Source organism: Oenanthe melanoleuca, chromosome 26 (assembly GCF_029582105.1).
Source record: "Oenanthe melanoleuca isolate GR-GAL-2019-014 chromosome 26, OMel1.0, whole genome shotgun sequence".
Taxonomy (NCBI): domain Eukaryota; kingdom Metazoa; phylum Chordata; class Aves; order Passeriformes; family Muscicapidae; genus Oenanthe; species Oenanthe melanoleuca.
The window spans coordinates 5,233,577-5,255,857 of NC_079359.1; the positions used below are offsets into that span (position 1 = coordinate 5,233,577).

General features: G+C 58.1%; 1 protein-coding gene across 2 annotated transcripts in view; it reads left to right on the forward strand.

The window, feature by feature from the left end:
• Positions 1-22,281, forward strand: part of NAV1 (neuron navigator 1) — a 68,891-nt gene that overhangs the window by 29,226 nt on the left and 17,384 nt on the right. For both annotated transcript variants that reach the window (XM_056511451.1, XM_056511452.1), the window contains exons 5-6: positions 11,266-11,368; positions 14,994-15,359. In XM_056511451.1, coding sequence (XP_056367426.1) covers positions 11,266-11,368; positions 14,994-15,359 — 469 coding nt within the window. The remainder of the gene's footprint in view (positions 1-11,265; positions 11,369-14,993; positions 15,360-22,281) is intronic.

The following is a 22,281-nucleotide window of genomic DNA, read 5'->3' on the forward strand; positions in this document are numbered from 1 at the left end:
AATTCATTCGGAGAGTTTGAATCACTGGTGATGTTGTGAGAGATCATGGATACCTTTTTGTGCTGTGCCTTGTCCCTCCTGAAATGTTCCTCCACTGTGTCCCACTGACACCAAGGCCAGAGCTGAGCATTGGGACCAGCCACTCCTGCTGCTGTCCATCAGGCTGGGCTGGTTTCTCGCCACTGTCACCTTGGCAGGTAGATTGAGTGTTGTTGGAAAACCAGCTTGGTGTTGGAAATCCACTGCTGTCACACTGTGCAAAGCAGAGAGGGCTCCTTGCAGAGCTCATTGTATTTCAGGGCTGGAAAAGAAAAGGAAACATTTTGTGGTAATTTTTTCAATGACTTTCCAATTTTTTTTCTTGGTAAGCTGTCTGCAATCACTTACAGTGTTCCTGAAGGGATTAATTACTCACTGGAGCTCATTGTGCGTATTTCATTTTCTGAACTGTTGGATGTGATGTCTGCCTTGGATCGAGTGAGGGGTCACATGGCACTTCTTTTTCCATCCTTTTCCCCTATTTTGCTCTATCTGTCAGGCTCCTGGTGCGAGCGCTCCCCGTTGCCGCTGCGGTGGGTGCTTGGTCAGCGCGCCGCGCGTGATCCTCATTTCCCTGCTCTGTGCTCCTTTTTCAAGGGAGTGTAGCCAGAATAAGACAAATTGCTTCCTTGTTTGAGTGACTTTTGGCTGATGCTTTTCCCCCAAGCTGTAGTGTTGGCTTGGCTTCTCTTGCAGCAGTTGTGGCTCTGGGCTGTGCATCATCAGTGCTTGGACAGGCCCCCGGAGCAAATCTGGGGAGAAGAGCTCAAAGCACATTGCAGAGCTGCTTCCCACAGCCAAGAGGGGCTTTTCTGTGCAGGCAGCCATTGCATGGAGCTGAGATGTCTTAGAGGAGATAAATCCCAGCTGCACTTCTGCCAGGGACCCCTCTGCACCGTCCCTGAGGCGTGGCATGCCCAGGGGGTGTGCCTTGGGACGGTGGGCGCTGGGCTTTGACAGCTCAGGGAATGGCTTTGTCTCGAGCTTGGCTGGGGATCCCAGCTCTCCTACCTGGGCCCTAACTCCTTGTGGTCTCAGCGTGCTTAAAGGGATCCTGCAGCCTGCAGGGGATGGGCTTGTCAGTCTGTGGGGTCCAGAGGTGATGGCTGCTCTCCCATTGTGCCTGGAGGCTCCTGGGCACTGTCATCATTGTCACTCAGCCCTTGGTGTTGGCAGGTGCACAGTGAGGGCAGCCACGGGAGCTGGCACACGATCAAGAGTCCAGAGGCTCCACTGAAATCCTGACTGGCACTAGTGCTGCTTTGGAGCATTTTTCACTCTGTCCATCCCAGGTACTGCCCAGCCCCCAGTAAAATTTGGAGTTGTAGGTGGATCAGTAGCTCTTTGCATAGAAGAGCAGAGTGTGTCAGCATCCCTCAGCTCACTGTAATTCAGGTGGTGGATTGGAGGTGAAGAACACTTCCTCCATGCTGGCCCCTAGCCCCTGGGGCACGTGGGTAGGGACCAAGTGGTGGCTCCCACAGAGCTGTCTGGTCCCAGGCATGTCCTTCCCTCCTGTGACACAGATTTCCTGAAGGAGACAGGACCTTCCTTCTCTGCAAATCACCTTTCGTGGGAAAAACGTGACTGCTGCTCAAAACAGCCTTTCCCTGGTGGTGGGGACTCTCTGAGTGCACTGTGAGAGGGGGAGCAAGTCTGGAAGCAGTTGGAGGATGGTGTGGGCCGGCACCAGGAGCGGGGAACCATCAGTGCTAAGAATAGACAGTTTATCTGCAGCCCTCCCCCTGTGAAGGGTGCTCAAGGCACTGTGCAGCAATTAACACAAGTTTGTAATAACACTGCTGGCAGATTGGCAGTGTGGCCTTTGGAGCTGGTGTTGAATTTGGCTGAGTATGGATGTGGGAGGCTGGTGCTGCTGAGCTCCCCAGCACACACCCAGCACACACCCAGCTCACACCCAGCACACACCCAGCACACACCCAGCACACACCCAGCACACACCCAGCTCACACCCAGCACGTCCCTGGCACAGGGATGTGAGCCACTGCTATGGGGCAGCAGGATGGAGTCCTGGTGCTGGGTGTGGAGCCCCAGGATGGGGAGAAGCATGGGGCTGGTGCTGCTCCTGGCTCCAGTGGGTTAGGCTTTCCCAGGGAAGTTTGGAGGAACAGGTAACAAGGCCAGCAGAGGTGATGGCAGTGTTGGTGGGGAGGCAGCAAGCTGAGGGCTGTGGCAGAGCATGATGCTCCGTAGCCTGGACTGCAGTGAGGGTGGCCCTGGGGAGCTGGCACAGCAGATCAGGATCACCCCATGCTCTCCACTGAGTTAGCAGGATTCCTCATCCCACTTCTGGGCGGGGGCATGTGAGACCTGGGGAATGCAGGAAGTCATTGTGTTGCTGTCAGAGCCATGGTACCCTCTTCAAGCAAACCTGCTTCCACTCACCATACACAGCTCCATCTTTGGGAGGGTGTGGGGGCTTTGCTTTGGGGTGAACATCACCTGGGCAGCTGATGCTGCAGACTGAAGGGACCCCAAAATCTGTGATATGCGTGTTGGTCTGCTATTGCAGATGCTGCCATTTTCAGGGCGAACTTTGCCCAGTGCCTGGTTGGACCAGCAGCCCTGGCACCCCAGGAGTGCTCACCCACGGCACTGCCAGGGCACTGCAGGTGCAGGGAGAGCCCGAGCCGTGCGGGTCCCGCTGATCCTGTGTGCAGCAGGCTTGTTTCCGCCTCCCGCAGGCTGCTGCTCCTGCTGCCAGAGTGAATTTGGCACCTGGCCCTCCTGCGAGGCTGGGGATGGGGGAGAAGAAAGGCCAAGCCCTGCTCGCCGCCGGCAGGAGGCTCAGTTCTCCCCGGGCATGCACAAAGACCGTTTATCTCCCCAGCAAAGCCCTGGTAGCACGGGGCAGAGCGTGAAGGGCTGATTAGGGGCTGTTGGAGCAGGGCTGCTGGGGTCGCGTGCAGGCACTTCCCTTCCCATTTCCAGGGCTTTCCATGGTAATGGCTCCTATTCTCCTCTGTTGTTAGGACGTCACTCACACGCTGCTCCAACGACATCTGTCAAAACACGTCTCCCTCTGTCCTTGGCGCTCCCAGGGAAGAGGGATCCGTGTGCCCCATAATGAGCCTGACATCAATTAATCATCAGCCTTAAAAATTAGCATCGTAGCAGTACATGCTGGAGAAAAACGATTCCCCAGATGGAAGCAAAAATAGCCTGTATTATCTCCCTTCTCCCGTGGGACATAGCAACAATAGATCCACTAAGGAGCCTGGAACTCATTAAGGTGGGTTTTCTCCCCCCGAGGTGCTCTGCCTCCTGCCCAGTCTCTTCTCAGCTCTTGAGCAAGGGCTGATGACCTACCCTGGGGTCTGGTCCTGCTGTCAGCTGGACCCTCGTGGTGTGCATCCCCCAGGCTTTGCAGAGAGCCCAGGGTGTGCTTGCAATGCTGAGCCCCTTCCTGAAGCTGAGTGTTCAGAGGGGAGCAGCTGTTCTGGGATCTCACTCTTCTGGAGTGAAGGATGCTCATCCCTGAGTGGTGCTGCTGGGCCAAGATGGGGGTTCAGCTGGTGCCCCGAGGACATGTCCCATTCTGGGAGAGCTGTCCCTTGTTCCCCTCCAGAGTGACAGCTCTGAGGGCTGCTGATGCCCACAGCTTAGGGAGTGCCAGCTCTGATATTCAGGAGATAAGCATTGGGCCAGAGGTTTCCAGAGACACCCAGTCTGGGGAGTGACTAGGAGATGAAGAGCCCCCATTGCCTGCTGTGTTTTGGTCCATTTGGATGCCTCTGATCTCTCAGTGTGGAGCAGCTCCACAGGCTGCCAGGGATGCTGGGGAGGACGTTTTACATTCCTGCTGGAGACACATGAGGACTCTTTGGCTGATCTGGTGATGGACAGACAGACCAAGTGTCTACCAGAGCCCAGCTGAGGCCAGGGAGAATTATGTTTGCAACGCATTGCTCTGCACAAAGCTCTCAGTCACAAGGCGAGGGGGACAAAAGGCTCCCTGTTCGCTCCGTCCCAGTGGGTGCAATTCCAACAGTTAAAAAGCAAATGTGAGTTGTTTGTCTCTGTGAATATAAAGCTTCCCCAAGCATGTCCGTATTCTGGCTGGGAATGGGAAATTTGGCTCTGCTAATGACTGTTCTCCTGCAAATCAGAGCCAGCTTGAGCCAAGAGCTGCCCGACCGGGCCCTTCTCTGCTGGCCTGGTGCAGGGATGTGGGCTGGGGAGGGGAGAAGCTCTGGGGACTGATAAATGCCTTTCCAGGCAGGCCTGGGCACCCAGCGGGGAGCAGCAGGAGGGATGGGTGTGGGGACCTTGGCCTCTTGTTCGCAGGGGTGACTGCCACCTGTGAGCACCCTGCCAGTGCCTGGGACCTTCTGTGTCAGAAAGGGTCTGGCACACGAGGGATTCAAGGGATTCATTATCATCAACAGCAGGGAGTCCCAGGCAGGGGGACATCAGATCCACTGATTTGGGCCATCTGACTGAGAATCCAAGGGCTACTGTCACAGGGGCCTGGGGTGAGGGTGGGTCTGGCAGGAATGGCTGCATCATGTGCTGCATCTGGGCCTGGGATGTGGACACAGCCATACCATCTCCATGGATGATCTCCAGCAGTGATGGGGCTCTTGGGATGGCATTGGTGCTGATGAGGAGCATGCCCCATGTCTGCCTGCATGTGGCTGCCCTGGGGGCCTGTGGTACTTGGTCCCTGTGTCTGTGATAGCCAAGCCGTGCTGAGCACAGCCCGTGGCCATCTCCTCTTCTCTGGCTGCTCCTGCATTTGCCCCATCTTCCTCTAGGCGCTCTGGGTCACAGGGCCTTTGGAGAAGGGCTGTACACAGTGAGGGAGGGTCATTGTGGGGTTGGGACATGGCTGTGACCTGCACAGGCCCTGTGCCCTCCCCTCCCTGCAGGGAACCCAGATTAATCCTTGATATGCTGTGTCAGCAGTGGGTGCAGGATTCCCCATGCACCCACATTCCCCCTCCTCCACCAGGCAAAGCTTGGAGTGAGAGCTGGCGACGTCCCCAGATGCAGGACAGATCTGGAGGGCACCAAAGCAGTTAAGTGAAGGGCTGATTTGTGCTATAGAAACCCGCAGTTCCTTCCTTTGATCCTCTGAATCAGCCCATTGCCTTCCTCATATAAAGGCCCATTTATCCCTGCTCTTCCCAGTAAGTTTGGAGGCGGTGGCAGCTCGTGGCTCCTCAGCAGCAGCGAGGAGCCCGGCTTTCTCTTCCGCTGAAGCAGAATCAGGTGAAATCTCTATGGCAACTGGCAGATGACAGGGAGTCTTGTTGCCTTGGAAATGAGGCAAGGCGAAAAAAAAAACCCCACCCAAAAAGAGCCATCTGGAATTTTGAATTTCCACAATGTCCAACCTGCGTCTGGTGGTGCGTGGGGAGTGTGAAGCTGCTGCTGCTGCCGGCTGCTCCGGGGCCTCTGTGCTGGGCCTGGTTGCGCTGCTCTGCCTCACCCTGGGGAATTAGGGCTTTCTTCCATTTCTTCCCCACTTTTTGGCTGTTTTTGCACAGGGTCTGCAGCACTGCCCTGGCCATCTGCTGTGGGAAAGGTGTTGTGTCTGGGGTGTTGGAGGTGCTGAAACCAGGCTGGACACAGCTGTGCCATGTTGGGGGCCAGCGTGGCACTGTCACACCTTGGTAATGCAGGACATGAGGAGTGGCAGGCTCCAGGGCAGACAGAGGCATGGAGTGCTGTGTGACCAGCCTGTCAGCTTAGCACAAGCCCCAGGTGCAGTGACCACTGGTGACGCTGTCTCCATGTGCCCAAGGGCTGTCAGCAGGGAGTTAGTGCCACTGTGTGTGACTGTCCCTGTGTGTGCCAGTGGCCAGAGCTTGGGGCACCCCTTGGAGCGTGGATTTGGCCTGTTGACCATCGCCCTCCTTCCCAAGCTGCACAGGTATTTCCATGGATAGTTTTGGAGACCCATGGTGCTGGGGACAGGGGTGTGGGGATGCTCCCAGCTCCTCTGATGCTTTCAGGAGCAGCTTTGGAGGCAGGTGTGGCTTTGGGATGTGCAGTGCCTTCTGCAGCAGCAGTGTCTATCCCAGCATAGGGGATTTTGGGCTGCCCTGGTTCACCAGCACAGAGGAGCAGAGGGCAGCACAGAGGTGGAGTGCCTGTACATGGAGCAGCTAGAGGCTCTGGATCTGGAAAAGGAACTGTAGTTCGGATGTGCAGGTGGGGTGGTTTGGGGCCAAGCACAGCATCCATTGAAAGAATAACCCACAAATGGGCTGGAGGCCCAGTCTGGATCTCTCCAGCGGGTTCACTTGGAAACTTGTGTATGGGAGAGACCCAATTAAGTAGATTTATGGCTGCTCTAGCCTGAGAAAGTCTGAATCCCTTTTAAAAGCTTGGCTCACTGGAGCCAGACGGGGTCCAGGCTCCAGGTCTCTCAGCCCTGCCCTTGTTACAGGCAGTGATTCTCAAGGCTTAGCAGCCGTGATCGCCCCTAAAGTGCTGATTCAGCTCAAGTCCCAGCCTGTCACTGCTGCATGGCTGTTTATTGTCTGCTCTCACCTGCCAGGGGGAGATGTGGCCCCCTCCCACAGCATGGGGCTGCCCCAGCCTGCAGTGATGGGGCTGGTGTGATGGTGGGGATGTTGGCAGTGATGGTGACTGCAGTGGTGGGGATGTTGGCAGTGATGGGGATGATGGGGTGACAGGGATGGTGGTGATGGGGGTGGTGGTGACAGAGATGGTGGTGGTGACAGAGATGGTGGTGGTGATGATGGCAGTGAGGACAGCTGCAGTGGTGGGGTGCAGTAATAGAGCCAGTGAGTGCAGGCAGGGAATTAGCTTCCTCCCCTCTGCAGCCACCCTTGGAGCCTCCTGCAGAGGCACGTCATTTTGAGGAAGGGTCCACCAACATGTGAGACGTGGGGTGGCTGTACTAAACCAGGCTTCTGTCACCTCTCTGGCCCTGGCTCTGCAGGGGCTGGTGCTCCTTGGTGACTTGGGCTCTGCAGGACATGCTGCCCCAGCAAAATGCTGCCTGTACTGATTCATTCATGAACAGGACTGGGGCAGGGGCTGGGGCAGATGGAGAGAACAGTGTGAGCCTGCCTGAGGGTTTGTGGAGCCGGGGAGTGCGGCAGTGCTGGAGGAGGCTCACGGCCCGATGAGAATGGGTTTTATTGCAGAGTTTATTAGTGGATTTTTCAATGCACTGGAAGGAATTGAGCAAGCAGATAGAAATGTTTTCCAGCTTGGGGAAATTCGTTACAGCTACTGTGTAATAGGGGCCCACCGGAATGACTCAGGAACACCACACAGCCTTTCCCGGTGAATTCCTGCTTGCTGTTGAATTCTTTACTGGGTCAACAGGAGTCCTTTCCCAGTTGGATCCTCTGAAATGAGACCAGTTGGGTCACAGGGGGCAAGAAAACACAAGTGTGAGAGCTGTGCTCATGCTGAGTGAAGACAGGTGCAGACGGTGCACCCATGCAAGCCTGGCACCCTTGTGCCAGTGTTGGTATCAGGTCCTGCTGTCCCATTGCCTGTGTATGGGCACATGGGCACACGTGCAAGGTCACAGGCATAGGTGCTACCCATGCACACATGCATCTTTCTGCAGGCTTTTGCTGCCATGTGGCTCCCACATGAACGATGCAAACACACACACACACGCGAGTTTCTGTGCTGAGGCACATGGGGCACACGTGTCCATGGATGCAGCCCTGCCTGGCCCCAGCAGGAGCTGGTGGCCACATGCTTCTTTGAAATGAGCCATTTGGAGTTGATTGTTTCCTCATTCCTTGACGTACTTGGCCACGTCGGCAGCACTCGGCTGTGGGGCCGCGGCTGCACCCAGGCAGAGGAGCTGCTGCTGCTGCTTGCTGGTGGGGAGAGCTGGACACGAGCACAGCCTGGAGCTCCCCGGCCTTGTCCTGCCATGGTGCTGTGCTCCCTGTCACAGTCAGACTCACAGCAAACAGTGCTGTGCCCTGAGGCAGCCACTCCAGCACAGCTCTCAGCTCTCTCCTTCCTCCTTGGCTGCCTTGGCCCTGTGTCCCACCTTGCAGATCTCCTTCTTGTAACAGCAGGATGGTCAGAGCCTGCCAGAGCAGTGGGATCTGCTGAAGGGCTGCAGGGCAGCCTGGGGCTGGGGCAGGGAGACATCAGTCCCTGGGCCTGCAGCTCCAGGGGAATGGGGAGTGCTGTGGAACAAATCCAGCCATAGCTGCCGGGACAATGAGCCTGGCCCAGGCCGGGTGTCCGACTGACCCCGCCACGGCATGGGCTGAGCCTTCTCTGCTGCTCCGTGCTCCAGCAGCTGGAAACATCTGGCTTCACAAGCTTACTAAATTGATGTGGGGAGGAATCCAGCTCTCTCTCGCTGTTCCCACACTCCAGCCTCTCCCAGTGGCTCCGGTTTCGACTCAGCTCTGGTATGTGGTGACTCGATGTGTCGCCACCTGGACAGCACTGTGGGGACAGATGGTGGCACTTCAGTGCTAGCAGAGGATGTGTGCCAGAGGTGGGTGAGCAGCTCTTCCAGTCCCAGTTTGGCCCTTTCCTGGAGTCCAGAGTGACCTGGACTGTCACCCAAAAACTGAGGTGATGTCATCTAGGCATGGTGGCGACTGGGGCAGCGGATGATGAGTCGGTGCCATTGCCCTGGAGCTCCTGTCCCTGAGCCCAGGGACGCTGATCATTGCTGTTGGTGGCCCAGCAGAGGCAGGACGGGGGGTGGTGCCCGGTGGCGGCCCCTGCTCAGGGCAGCTGGGGACACTGGCCCTGCTGCTCCGGCCGGGCACGGCGGCAGCGGCGCCGGGGGAGGCCCCACGCTGGCCCTGTGCCCAGGCAGGGCTGCAGGTGGCCATGGCACAGGCACAGGGCTCTGGGGGGAGCCGGGCCCGCGCCGAGCACGCTGCCGAGCTGGCAGGGGTGACAGCAGTGACTGTCCCATCCCGCTCTGTCCCGCCCCTGCTGGGGTGTGGGTGCCACCTTCTCTGGCTGTGGAAGCTGGGTCTGGTCACACCATCCACCCAGTGGGGCCAGGGCCAAGGAGCAAGTCCTGCCCTGCATGGAGACCCGCCTGGGGACACTGGTGGGCTTTGTGTTGCTGTTCCCTGAGGTTCAGGAGCCCAGATGTCCCCTACACACTGCAGTGTGACAGCAGGGGACTTGGCCACAGGTTCCTACCCTGCTATTTCAAGCCTGAAAATCCCTCTTTGCAGGCAACTTGAGGGCAGGACCTGGCAGCTTTGAGGTGCCAACATGATCCTTTCTGGCTACCCCACCACAAAGGCATGTTGTCCCCTTGTCCCTGGCTGCAGAGCAAGGTGTGTGCCACCTTCAGCACTGAGAGCCTCTCGAGCCTCTCCAGAACCCTGGTTCCACGTGTGCAGCCACCTCAACTCCATCCCTCTCCTGTACTGCCTGTGCACCCCCATCCTGTGGCTGTGGGAGCCACTTGGAGCTTCTATGCCTTTGATTAACTCCTCCAATCTCCATGATGGAGATTTAATAGTGAGTTAATAATGACTTGTGTCCTGCTGAGCCAGGTTCTGGGAGCTGGACTGGGGTGATTGAACACATGCAGGGATGGGTGTCCTTATGCTCTAATGTGGCTGGCCACATTCAGTGCCCTGTGGGCTCACCAGCCCTTTTATCTCATCTACAACTGACTTTAACCTGCTTGATTGAACCTGTCTCATCAGGGCTGTTCCTGCTTGTCATCCCCTTACATGCTCGTGTAAATCAGGGCTGCTTCACTGGTCTGAGGTGCTCCTGCCCAGGCAGGTGGGCAAGGGGAGCCTGGGGACAGGGCAGCATGGCCCGTGCAGCGTGGCCAGAGTGTGATGGGGACAGGGGACACACAGTGAGCCCTTCTTGATCATGGCATGTGGCCGTGCCTTTGTGAGCTGCTGGGGTGTGTGCTGGCAGTGTCCCTCATCCCCATGTCCCTGCAGCTGGGGTGTGTGCTGGCAGTGTCCCTCATCCCCATGTCCCTGCAGCTGGGGTGTGTGCTGGCAGTGTCCCTCATCCCCATGTCCCTGCAGCTGGGGTGTGTGCTGTCAGTGTCCCTCATCCCATGTCCCTGCAGCTGGGGTGTGTGCTGGCAGTGTCCCTCATCCCCATGTCCCTGCAGCTGGGGTGTGTGCTGGCAGTGTCCCTCATCCCATGTCCCTGCAGCTGGGGTGTGTGCTGGCAGTGTCCCTCATCCCCATGTCCCTGCAGTTCACACGGTGCTGGTGCTATTGCAAATGCTGAAGCTCTGGTTGCCATGTTACATTAGGAGGAGCCACATCCCATGTCCCTGATGCCTGCTGTCACTGCAGATCCGTGGCAGGCTGCAGCTGAAGGGCCTGAAATCAGGGATCAAAGCTGCAGTGGCATGGCTGTTAGTGCCCGGGGTGCATGTGAATGGGGCAGGGACTCAGGGCTGGAGCCATGGCCCCAGTCCCCCAGCACTGCTGGAGTTATGCCAGGAGTGGCCTCCCCTGCTCTGTGCAGGTGTCTGCATTCTTACACATCCCTGCAGGTGTCTCTGGGGAGTGTGCACACGGTTGTGTGTGCAGGTGTGCATGTTTGTGGATGTGCCTGCGTGTGCACAAGTGGCTGTGATGTGGGTAGGTGCATATGCATTGTGCATTTTGGGGAGTGCATGGCTCTGTGTGTGTGTACACACCCATGCCGTGGGTGTGCACACCTGGAAAGTCCCAGGGCAGACAGAACTCGGGGATATTCAGTTCTGGGCTATGCCTGTGGGCATATGTCTGTCCCACCAGCTGCTCCAGCCCCACACAGAAGTAGCCACTTCTTCATGAGTGGGGCTCAGTGTCCTCCACTCCCCAGCATCCCCTTGGTCCCACTGCCTGCACACCTAGTGATGCTGCTCCAGCACCCATGTTCCCAGGCTGGAGGCCTGGGGCATGCAGGGGCAGGTTTGGGGACATTCTTCCAAGGCTGCTGCTTCTGTCACCTGTGTGGGTCCTGTGGCCCCACTTGGTCTCTGCCAGTTTGTCCTTTCTGGACTGGACATCACCATCCCAGCTGCATGCTTGGGAGTGGCATTTCAGGGTGGTGCAGCTCCAGCCTGGTGCCAGCCTTGCCTTGCCCTGCCCCTTCCTGATGGGCAGAACCAGGGCTGTTGGGCATGGCCACGGGCAGGGGGATGTGCCTGCCATCTATCCATCCATCCATCCATCCATCCATCCATCCATCCATCCATCCATCCATCCATCCTTTTAAATCCATCACCTTGTCTCTCCACAGACCCCGAGTCCCAGAGGAAGAGGACAGTGCAGAATGTACTGGACCTACGTCAGAACCTGGAGGAGACCATGTCCAGCCTAAGGGGCTCTCAGGTGTCTCACAGGTGAGACCCCAGCACGGACCCCAGCCCTTCCCCACAGTCAGTGTCCTTCCTGGGAAGCAGCTCTGCTGCTGGTGAGGGCCATGTGGGTGGGAGGGAATCAGCAGTGCTTTGTGACCTGGGAGCCTGTGCATGGAGGCTTGGAGAGGAGTCCCCAAATCTGTGTGATGCTGCAGCAGAGTCCTGTCCCTGAAAGTGCTGTGGGACAGTAAAGGTTGGGGAATGGTGGCAGTGAGGGGAGCTGAGAGAGCAGAGAGAGGGGTGAGGTCTGTTCTCAGTGGTCCCCTGAACGGACCACCAGAGGTGAAGGTGTCACCTGTACACACCCTGGTGTGCACCAGAGGCTCCATCCCTATCTGTACCTTAGTTTCTCTGCTCTGTGTAGGGTGATGGTGGAGGCACTCTCAGCAGTGCCCAGGAGCAGAGGTGGGGGTGCCTGGGGTGCCCCTGTGAGGGAGTGGAGGGGATGGGGACAGGGTGAGCACTGCATGGAGAACCAGAGCACACCGACTGTGCTTAGGGGCTCTGACACACGTCTGGGACTGCCTGTGTCCCCCTGGGTCACTCACTTGAGACCTTGCATGGTTTCTGTTTCACTCTGGATTTGCAAGGTTGTGTGGGTGTCAGCCAGTTGGAAAAGTGGGAATGTGGGAATGTGCTTCTTCTGGAGTGTGTTGCCACCTCGTGGCCTCCCTCGATCCTGCTTTTTGTCTTGGCAGGGACAAAAAGCAGCAGCTCCCTCCCACCTTTCACCCACCATTCACCATTACAGACCTTCCTGTGTCACCCCTCAAGCAGCCTCGCCCAGGATGAAGCAGCCCTTTGATCTCCCTCTTCATCAGCTGAAATTTCTAAACCTTGCATGCCCTTGCTGTGCTTCCTGGATGTTTTCTGAGCCAGGAGCAGCAGAGAGCTGTGGATGAGGGGCCACAACAATATTTTCTGAGCTGGCCATTTCCTGGAATGATCTATTACAGTGCCATCCCTTTGCTCAGTGCAGGAGCTGGGTCAGAGCCCAGCACTGCTCATGCCAAGCCAGGGCTGCCTTGTATTCTTTTTTCTTTCATCAGTGTCAGACTCCACCCCCTCCTCACCCCAGTGCTCAGCTCCTTCGAAAATCCTCCTCAGCTCAGCTCTTAGGAAAATAGGGCGAGGACATTAAGGCAGATTAAATTAGCATTGCTGGTGGGATTTGACTCTTCACTATCGCTTCCTTTCCTTGATGAGCTGTGACTACATCACATGGTGGATGCCTCAGCTGCATTCCTGCCATGAAGAAAGATGGTTATGGATAGTCCAGGGATCCCTACCCCTGCACTCTGTCCCTTTCAGCAGGATCTTCCCTCTTATCCCATGGCAGCTGAATTGATTTGGAAACTTTTTTTTTTCCAGTAGCCCACAGCAACCTCGGCAGCTCCCTGCATCCTTCCAGGAGCTCCTCTGTGCCTGTGAGCCAGATTTTCCTTTCCCAAAGCTGTGTCAGCTCTTCCCTGCTATGTTGTAATTACACACGTACCCACTCATTCTGCTCTTGGGAACACTTCCTACAAGTCTGTCCAGTACAGATGTCATCTGCGAGTCCTCTGGATGTGCCTGCATCGCTGGTGTACTGTGGCTGCTTTGGGCTCTCTCTTTATTCCTTCCACAGACTATTCCTCAGATTTCTCTTGTTATCCTCACTGAGTTCTTCCATCCAGTGGCTGAGGGCTCAGTCTGCTGTTGCCTTGTTAGGGCACAATGATATTCCTGAAAGATGTCACCATGCTCCTGGCTGCAGGGCTGTATGAACTTCCTTGGGGCATAGAATTCCTTGGGGAATCACAGAGTCACTGAGGAGACTCAGTGGGCACTTGGAGAACACTTGGAGAAAGTCTCTAAGATGATGCATCAAGTCCAACCATTTCTCCAGCCCTGCTGAGTTCACCACTACATCATGTTCCCAGGAGCCAAATCCACATGTTTTTTAAAAACTTCCAAGAATGATGACTCCACCGCTGCCCTGGGCAGCTCTGCCAGTGCCTGACCACCCTTTCAGGGGAGAAATTTTCTCTAATATCCAACATCTAATATCTAACATCCCCTGGCACAGCTGGAGGCTGTTTCCTCTTGTCCTGTCCCTGTTCCCTGGGAGCAGAGCCCAACTTCCCCCTGGCTCCCCGCTCCTCTCAGGGAGTTGTGCAGAGCCAGGAGATCCCCCCTGAGTCTCCTTCTCTCCATGCTGAGCTCCTCCAGCTCCCTCAGTTGCTCCAGACCCTTCCCCTGCTCTGTTGCTCTTCTCTGGACACGCTCCAGCCCCTCAATGTCTCTCTTGTCATGAGGGGCCCAGAACTGAACCCAGGATTCGAGGTGAAGCTTCTGTTCCTCCTGCTCAGAGACATGGTTGGCATCTGCTCTGAGCTGCCGGCAGCACATCCTCAAACAGCCTTTGTGCTGCCGACAAAAACCCCTTTTAGCTGCTCCTTTCGGTTCCGCTTTAACAAACTTCCCAGTTTTGTTTTTTTTAATGTAGTTCCCTGTTTTAGATTCAGTGCTGCAGCCCGGGTTTGGCTTTGGGTGCTCCTGCAGGAACGTTTAATCCAAGCTAGGGAATAATTTACTGATAGTAGTGTTTGGAGCCAATTTGAGGACTGTGGGTTCCCAAGGAGCTGCTCCAAGAAGTAATTGTTTCTCGTGGCTAAATTTAGTTTTAGAATCACTGTTTGCCCAAAATACACCCCGGGAGGTGCAGGGAGTGCTGGAAGTCCCCATTCCTGAAGCACTGACAGGCTCTGGGCTGGCTGCAGAGCACTGTGCTTGGCCAGCCCTGGGGCTGAGAGGGCAGCCCTCTCTTGGGGTCATCTTTCCTGCCCAGATATGTGGGTTCAGTCTACAGGGGTTCAGTGTGAGGTGCTACTGCACAGAGTGGTCCCAGGTCTGTCCCTCTGCATCCTTTCCCTCACAGCCTCCACTCCCTGGCATGGCCCACTGTCACATTCCCTGGGATTGGTGCCACCACCCCAATTTGTCCTGTCCTGGGTGTGATCTCGAGGTGCAGATGTTGAAGTGCTGGTGGAGAAGTGGCTGAGCAAAAGCAGCCCAGACACAGGGGAGCATGTCCAGGCTTTCCACTAAAGGTGCACTATCAGGAGAGTTCAGCACAGCTGGATTTGAGGGCTGGGGCCAGTCTCCAGAATAGTGCTGACCCCTCTCCCAGGTGTGTTTGCCACCAGTCCTGGTGGCACCCCCTGCCCTGCTCGAGGTGGGTGGACAGGGTTGTGGTAGAGTGTTGCCTTTTGTAGATTGATTTGAGCACAGAGCCCCCATCACAGCCCATGGGTGATTTCACTTCCACCATCCCTGGGGAGACATGGGCATCACTGGACACCGCAGTGTGTGTGTCCAGCGGGTCCTGGACTATGAGACACTGGGCTGGCACCAGTCAGGGAAGGAGGGGATTGTCCCTTGCCAGCAGAGATGGAGAGGGTCCAGAACAGACCGCGTCCCTCTGGCCTCTGGCCTTGCCTGGCTGCCTCAAAATGAGCAGTTTTGGTATCTGAGCACTTGCAGACCCAGTTCCAGGGGTGAGGCAGGGCACAGATCTCCACTGCCCCCTGTGCCTGCCCTAACCCCCTGCTGCCTGTCCTCGCAGCTCCCTTGAGATGACCTGCTATGACAGCGATGAAGCCAACCCACGGAGCGTCTCCAGCCTCTCCAACCGCTCCTCCCCCTTGTCGTGGCGCTACGGGCAGTCCAGCCCCCGGCTGCAGGCGGGGGACGCGCCGTCGGTCGGGGGCAGCTGCCGCTCCGAGGGCGCCCCGAGCTGGTTCGCGCACGGGGAGCGAGCGCACTACTCGCACACCATGCCCATGCGCAGCCCCAGCAAGCTCAGCCACATCTCCCGCCTGGAGCTGGTCGAGGCGCTGGACAGCGATGACGTGGAGCTCAAGTCGGGGTACATGAGTGACAGCGATCTGATGGGGAAGACGCTGACGGAGGATGACGACATCGCCACGGGGTACGTGCCCGCGCTGGGGCTCTCCAGGAGTTTCAGCCGCTCCCTCCGGCCGGGCGGGGACACTTGGCACGGCGGGGTGGCTGGGGGGCTACATAGGCTACAGCCAGTCTGCTTAGCATTGGATCATGTCCCCACATCCCAGGAGATGCTTCCCTGCCACGCTGTGCCAGCTAGGGGCTTATGGGCTCCTGAGCCAAAATGAGCTGCTCTGCCAGCACGTGGGAAGTGTCCAGCTTGATCTGGCTGTTCCTGGAGCAGGGAGCTGAGAAAAGTGCATGGTCTGCAGCTGCAGAAGCCCCGAGCCCGAGTCCTGCTGGGGTGAATGTTGCTGCTTTCAGAAGTGCTCTTCAGTTTACACCAGTCAGTCTGAGTGGCTTCCTGCGTCCTGTGGGGACATCCTGTGGGACTCCTGGTGGTCTGTGGTGGGACAGGCCGGGTCAGATCTCAGCATCCCAGAGAGAACTGGGCATCAAGGTGTCATTGCTGATGGATGACTCCACATGGAGCAAAGTGTGCTGCTGAGCAGGGTCCCTCCTTCTGGGACCCCCATCAGCCTCCATCCCTCCACCCATGGGGCCAGGGGCATCTCCTGCCAGATGGGCACAACCAGCACTCCCAGGGCTCATGTTTTCTTGCCAGATGTGTCCAGCGCTTGCTGCACTGTTGAGGTGCTCCTGACTCTGGCAAGGGTCCAGGATTTGAACATGTTGTAGGTTTCCTGTTTCGGCACAGGAGAAAATAACTAACTTGGGCGTTTGAGCTGTCCCAGAGCCCTATGAGGTGTTTGGCCTCCTGACTGTGCTGCTCTGGCCCTCCTGGGGTGACTGTAGTCATGTCAGTTTGGTGCAGGATAGAGCACAGCCTGTGGCTTCATACCCACCCTGAGGCCAGTGCTCCTCAGATATGGCCTGCAGGCACATGTTGCAGTTGCAGGGGACACACCATTGGTTCTGGTGTCTTCTACCCTGGCCGTGCTCCAGCTGTGGGCTGAGAGTGTCTGCAGCACGGTGGGTGTCAGACCCATCCTCCCCACGGGCATGTGAGCTTGGGGGCTGCCCTGTACTTGTGAATGAGGGAGCCTTGTGCTAGTTGAACACTTTACCTATTGCTTGGCAGCCAGAGGTCCCATATCATCACCATGTTCTGCCACTGGACTGCAAGTGGCAGTGTGTGATTGGCAGTGGGGTGGGTGTGGACTGTCCCAGATGGCTGAGGTTGCAGCAGGGCTGGCTGTGGGAATGAAGGGTACACTGCTCCCCATCTCCCTCTTTGTCTCATGTTGGTGCTGCTCATGCAGGCGGATAACCTTGGGGTGCCCTTGGCTTCAGAGGCAGTGCTGAAAGGTGACTGGAGCAACATTTTGTCTCCATCAGCCACTGAGCAGGGGGAGTGTGGGCAGGGACAGCTCAGCCCTGCTCTGCTATGGGCAGGATTTACTTCTCCTTCAGCAAGGTATAAACTCTGGGGATGGCAGAGCCTCTGCAAGGCCCTGGCAGAACCACAATCCCCCAGTGTGGGTGAGGCTGCAGTAGGCCGAGTCCCAGTTCCTGTGCAGAGTCCCCAGCATGATGCCCTGGATGTGCCTGGAGTTCTCTGCCGTGCCAGAGACAGACTGGGTGCTCTGTGCTAGGTAACCTCCCCAAGGAGGGGTGCAGGAGTCAGGCAGAGCAGCACAGGGCCCCCTTATCCACAGGGGCATATCCTGGGGATCAGCCATTTCACCAGGGTCATTGTGGGCACAGGGACATGTAGTGACCTACACAGCTTCACACCTTCATCCCCCATGGCCCCACAGCAGGGCTTAGGGGGGTCTCCCAGAGTGGGCAGCATGGCAGGGTCTCTGTCCCAGAGCATGCCTTTGGCTGAGTGCAGGGGTGCACTGAGGTGCCCTGTCCAGAAGCCTGCACACTCTGGGTGCAGAGCCCAGGGAGTGGAGCAGGGGCATTCCCTCCTACCAAGAGCCAGATGAAAGAAGGAGCTGGCCAGGAGCACTCATCCAGCACAGCCTCTCATCCAGACCCCACTCAGGCAGCACAGCCCCTCACCCAGCGCAGCCCCTCCTCGCCGGCTCTGACCTAGAAAGGCAGCACCGCCCCAGGCCCCATCTCCCGGTGCTGCTAATGCACCGGGCAGGAGCTGCGTGCTGCAGATGGGGCCAGCAGCCCCGCCCGGCCGCGGGAGCGGCTCAGACACGGCTCGGAGGGCACGGAGACACAGCCCTGCTGGGGCTGGGGGAGGCAAGGCTCAGAGGACACGGTGACAGCCCTGCTGGGGCTGGGGGAGGCAAGGCTCAGAGGACACGGTGACACAGCCCTGCTGGGGGCTGGGGGAGGCAAGACTCAGAGGACACGGTGACACAGCCCTGCTGGGGCTGGGGGAGGCAAGGCTCAGAGGACACGGTGACACAGCCCTGCTGGGGGCTGGGGGAGGCAAGACTCAGAGGACACGGTGACAGCCCTGCTGGGGCTGGGGGAGGCAAGGCTCAGAGGACACGGTGACACAGCCCTGCTGGGGCTGGGGGAGGCAGCCCGGCATCGCCCTGGTTCGGCGGGGAGGCAGAATGGAAGGAGCGAGGGCTGAGGTGAGTGAGACACGGCTGGGGCAGGGGGCTGCCCACAAGGTGTTGAGGTGGGTTCAGCTGGGTGGAGTTTGGGGTGAGCCCAGCTGAGGAGGATGTGGGGGACTTGAGGTCCAGCTCAGAGAGGGAGTGGGTTGGTCAGGTCTGAGCAGGGATCAGCTGGAGACACCCAAGACCCCAGCAGCATTTCTGTGTTAGCAGGTGTACCAGCATCTTGGCTCCTCACACAGCTGTGCCTGCATCCATTGGCATGACACTTGCTATTCCTGTCTGCCTGCTGCTGGTTTCAGGGTCTGGAAAGTTCTGGCTTTGGCCCTCTGTTTGGCAGCACATACCTTTTGTTCTCAATGTTACGATATCCTCCTTGTGCACTGCATCAGGGCAGGGGCCTGGCACAGGAAGCAAATCCCAGGACGTGTCAGGGGTGACTGAAGGGTTGGACAGGATGCTGCTGCTCTCCTGCCCTGTCCTGCCTGTCCTTGGGGCCTGGGCAGAGATAGCACTTAGTCTTGGGCTATTCCTCCAACATTAAAACATATTCATTCCCTTCCTGGGACAACTCTGGTTCCCACCCGCCACCATTCAGTGGCTACTTGCTGTTCCCTGCCCTGAGGCCAGTCCCATCCAGGCTGGGGTTGTTTCCTGAACACTGGAGGTAACCCCACCAAGGTCACTCCACTGGGAACTTCCCCAGGGACATCTCTCTCTGCACAGCCACAGCATGGGTGCCTTCATGTGCAGACCTGCACATGAACCAGACAGTGGTGAGGAGCATGGAGGAGGATGTGCAATCCAGCTTTGGCCTGGATTTGTTCTGTCCGTGTCCTGCATGTCTGAGCAGTGCCAGCACAATGTGGCTGCATCTTGGTGTGTCCCCCTGTGCCGTGTGTGCCCAGAACCTGACCTGGTGTGGTGTGTCCTGAGTAGCGGCTTAGTCCCTGGGTGTTCCCTAGGGCCAGTTGGGTCACAGTGGGAGTGAGAGGCTTTGCTGCAGTTGGGAGCTCATGGGGTGCAGAGGGAGCTAGTGGGACTGGCTGCTGAGTCAGCACCTTCTGCTGCTGTGGCTGCAGGAGCAGTGATGGTTTGTGTGTGCTGCAGGACTGTGGTGTGGGGGGATAGCTCTGGAGCCAGTCCCTGGGGCTCTGCCTTGGGGCTTCCAGAGCTCTGGGGGAATCTTTGTTCGACCCTGGGACTGCTGTGATTTCAGGATGTCCTTTTACATCTTATTTGTTTGGAGGTAGAAAGGGAGGCAGCATTGCATCCCACCACAGCAGTGGCAGCTCAGGAGCTGGGTACTGCCCTGACTCTGCTCATGGGCATGGAATGGAGCTGGTGCAGCAGCTTTTGGAACTGGAGCACAGGCCACATGTGTCTAGCCCATGGCACACCGCAGGCACTGTCCCTGGTCACTGTGATGGTGCTGCTGGCAGCCAAGCCCTGCAGAGCCTGTGGTCCCCTCCAGCAGGGCTGGGGGCTGCCAGCAGCATCCTCGCGGGAGGGGCTCGGAGCTGACCCGCTGCGCTCTGGCTGGGCTGGGCTGGGCTCGCAGCTCTCGGGCTCTGCACGGCCGTGGGCGGGAGCAGATGTTTGGCTCAGCTCCCCAGGAGCAGCAGGGGAGCGGCTGCTCCTCCTGCTCCGAGCAGGACTGGCGTGGAGCTTGCTGCCTTCCCTCGAACGGCCCTTGCTCCACTTTGGCTAATACAGGATGACCCCGTGCCCTGTCCCAGCGAGCCCATGAAGTAATTCCTCATCAGGGACATCCCGTGGGGCATGGCTGTGGCCCTGCACGTGGCCTGGCGTGTGTGTGGGATGCTGGCCTGGCTGGCCAGAGAGCAGTGTTGTATAAATATTTGCTGGGCCACGCTGTTTGCTGGGCTTGGTGAGTTCCTCCCTCCAGCTGGGTACAGGGGATGCTCCCAGAAGGGGCCCCCAGGACCCTGTTGGCCATCAACAGCACTGAAGTGCCTTCCTGTGCACTGCTTTCTAGCAATTTTGTCCTTTGGGATTTGGGCTGAGGCCCCCAGTGATGATCCCTGGCCCCTGGGGCTGTGACTGCAGCTGCATGAGGCATGTTTTGGGAAGGGAACCCTGGCTTGTGAGGCCTTGGGGGTACGGGGTGCTTGGAGGTCATTGCATACCCAGGGTGAGGGAAGCTGCTGGCCCCGTGGCTTGTGGATGAGGCTGTTGATGTGGCAGAGCCAAGCACAGGGCTGGACCTCACACAGCTCTATGCCCTGGGGAAAGCTGCTGAGGAGAATCTGACCCCCAAAACCACCTGCCTCTCTGCATGGCACCTGGGGACCGCAAGACCTGGCTTTGTCATATGCCACTCTGCTGCCTGTGGAGGGGCCTGGCCACTGTGAACTGAGGTGTCTGAGGTCACCAGCTTGTCCAGACAACAGGAAAAATAGGAATTTCACAAGCAGGCTGAATCACGTCCCTCCCCACGCCAGCCCTGCCCTGGGACTCTCTGAGCACTGCACGTGGTGAGGCTCCACGTGTCACTGACACTGCCACGGAGATCCCCGGACTGGGACACCCTTCCTCTGGGGTTTCCACCACTCAGGGTTGGGGCAGAGGGGTGACCAGAGCTGAGCTCTCAGCCAGGAGTGTGGCTGGGTCCATGGTTGGTGTCCCTGCAGCAGGCAGTGAGTGCTTGCTGGCCCCCTTGCCCTCGGCCTTGCTGCTGTGGGGAGGTCTGACCCACTGTTACTGTGGCTGATGGCGCAGGGATGGGGTGCAGGCACAGCCTGGCCTCCAATCCCCCCTTGCAGGGACCACACACACTTAGGGGTCCTGTGGCAGAGTCCTCTGCACCCCTCAGGGACCTGGGGGCAGAGACCAGAGGCAGTGCTGCCTGGGGAAGAGGGTCCTGAATCAACTGCACGATGTGATGTTGATCCTCTTCTGCTGGGTGAGCTCAGGCAAGTCAGATCCCCCTTCCCAACCCAGTTTCCCCATCTACCAGATCTCTGCAAACCTCTGTTCCTTTGAGTGCAGCTTCAGAGAAAGGTGCCACATCACAGTACCCCAAATCCAAGCAGGAGACACACAGGGTCAAGGTAGCCTGACTCTCTGTAGGGGCTGGAGTTCTCTGAGGGGGTACCTGGGGGTCTGGGAGGGGCCCTGAAGGGTGCAGAGGGGTCAGGGAAGTGAGGGAGTGTTGTCATGCTCTCTGGTTCCTGATGTGGATGTGAGGGGGATGCAGAACCCCGCCCTGCTCACATCCATGGGCAGCCCCCTCAGTGGGATTTATACAGCTAATTGTTTTTTCTGCCTCATTAAGTGGAGAGGAGGAGGATGTGAAGAGCCTCAGCTGTGCCTGTGCTTTCCTCACTGCTCCCATCTCAAGTCACAGCAGGAGGCTGGGGCTGGGAGCACCAGTGCCACAGAGCCCCCTCAGTGCCAGTGATCTGCTGATGTGGGGTGTGGGACCCTCTCAGTGCATGCCCTGGATTTCCTCCCCTGCTACCAGAGGAAGGGGCCAGGGCAGGCCAGGCCTTGCTTCCATCCAGGCTGGGCTTCAGGCTGGCAGTGGGGATCTGGCTGGACCAGCCTGGCAGGGACATGAGTGTTGGGAGCCCTGGCTGGTGCCAGTGGGCCTGAGCGCTGCATGGGCAGGTGTCTGTGCTGTGTGAGACAGGTGGAGCAAGGAGAGTTCAGAACCATCCAGCTCCAGGAGCAGCCTCTGCTGAGGAATGTGCTGAGGGCAGTGTGCTCTGTACAGGACAGCAGTGTCTCTCTGCTGTCATCTCACACCAGCCCTTGGCTCTGGCAGGTCAGAGCTTTGTTCCTAAAGGGCTGCAGTGCAGGGCTGTGCTCGGCTGGCTCCCCTACGGCCCGGGGCGCCCAGACTTGGCCCCGGCAGAAGCTGCTCGGAGCATTGCCTGAGCCGGCCGTGGCGGGGCTGGGGCAGCCAGCCAGGAGAAGAGGAGGGAAGGGACAGCGTCCGGCATCGCGCCGGGCCAGAGGCATCGGAGGGATGCAGCGCTGGCCGGGCTGTGCTGCCGCACCCCTTGGTGCCAGGGCTTGGTGCGTGTGGGCACCGGCTGATCGCTGGGGACAGGCACGGTCAGGTACCGTGTCCTGCCGTGCCGTGCCGTGCCGTGCGGTGCCGTGCTGGGGCAAACCCTGTGTGAGGAGTGATGGGGCAGAGGGGAAGGAGCCAAGAGGCGTCGCCGCTGTTGCTTCAAGGAAGGAATTACTTACTTCCCAGCCTGCTGGGTCTGGTCTATCTTGCCAAGGCTGCAGTTAACTCTCTCTGCCCTCTGTGGCCACGCTGGTGAAATTATCTCTGGTATTGCCATCCCAGTGAGGACCCTACCAAGAGCAATATAGCTCTTG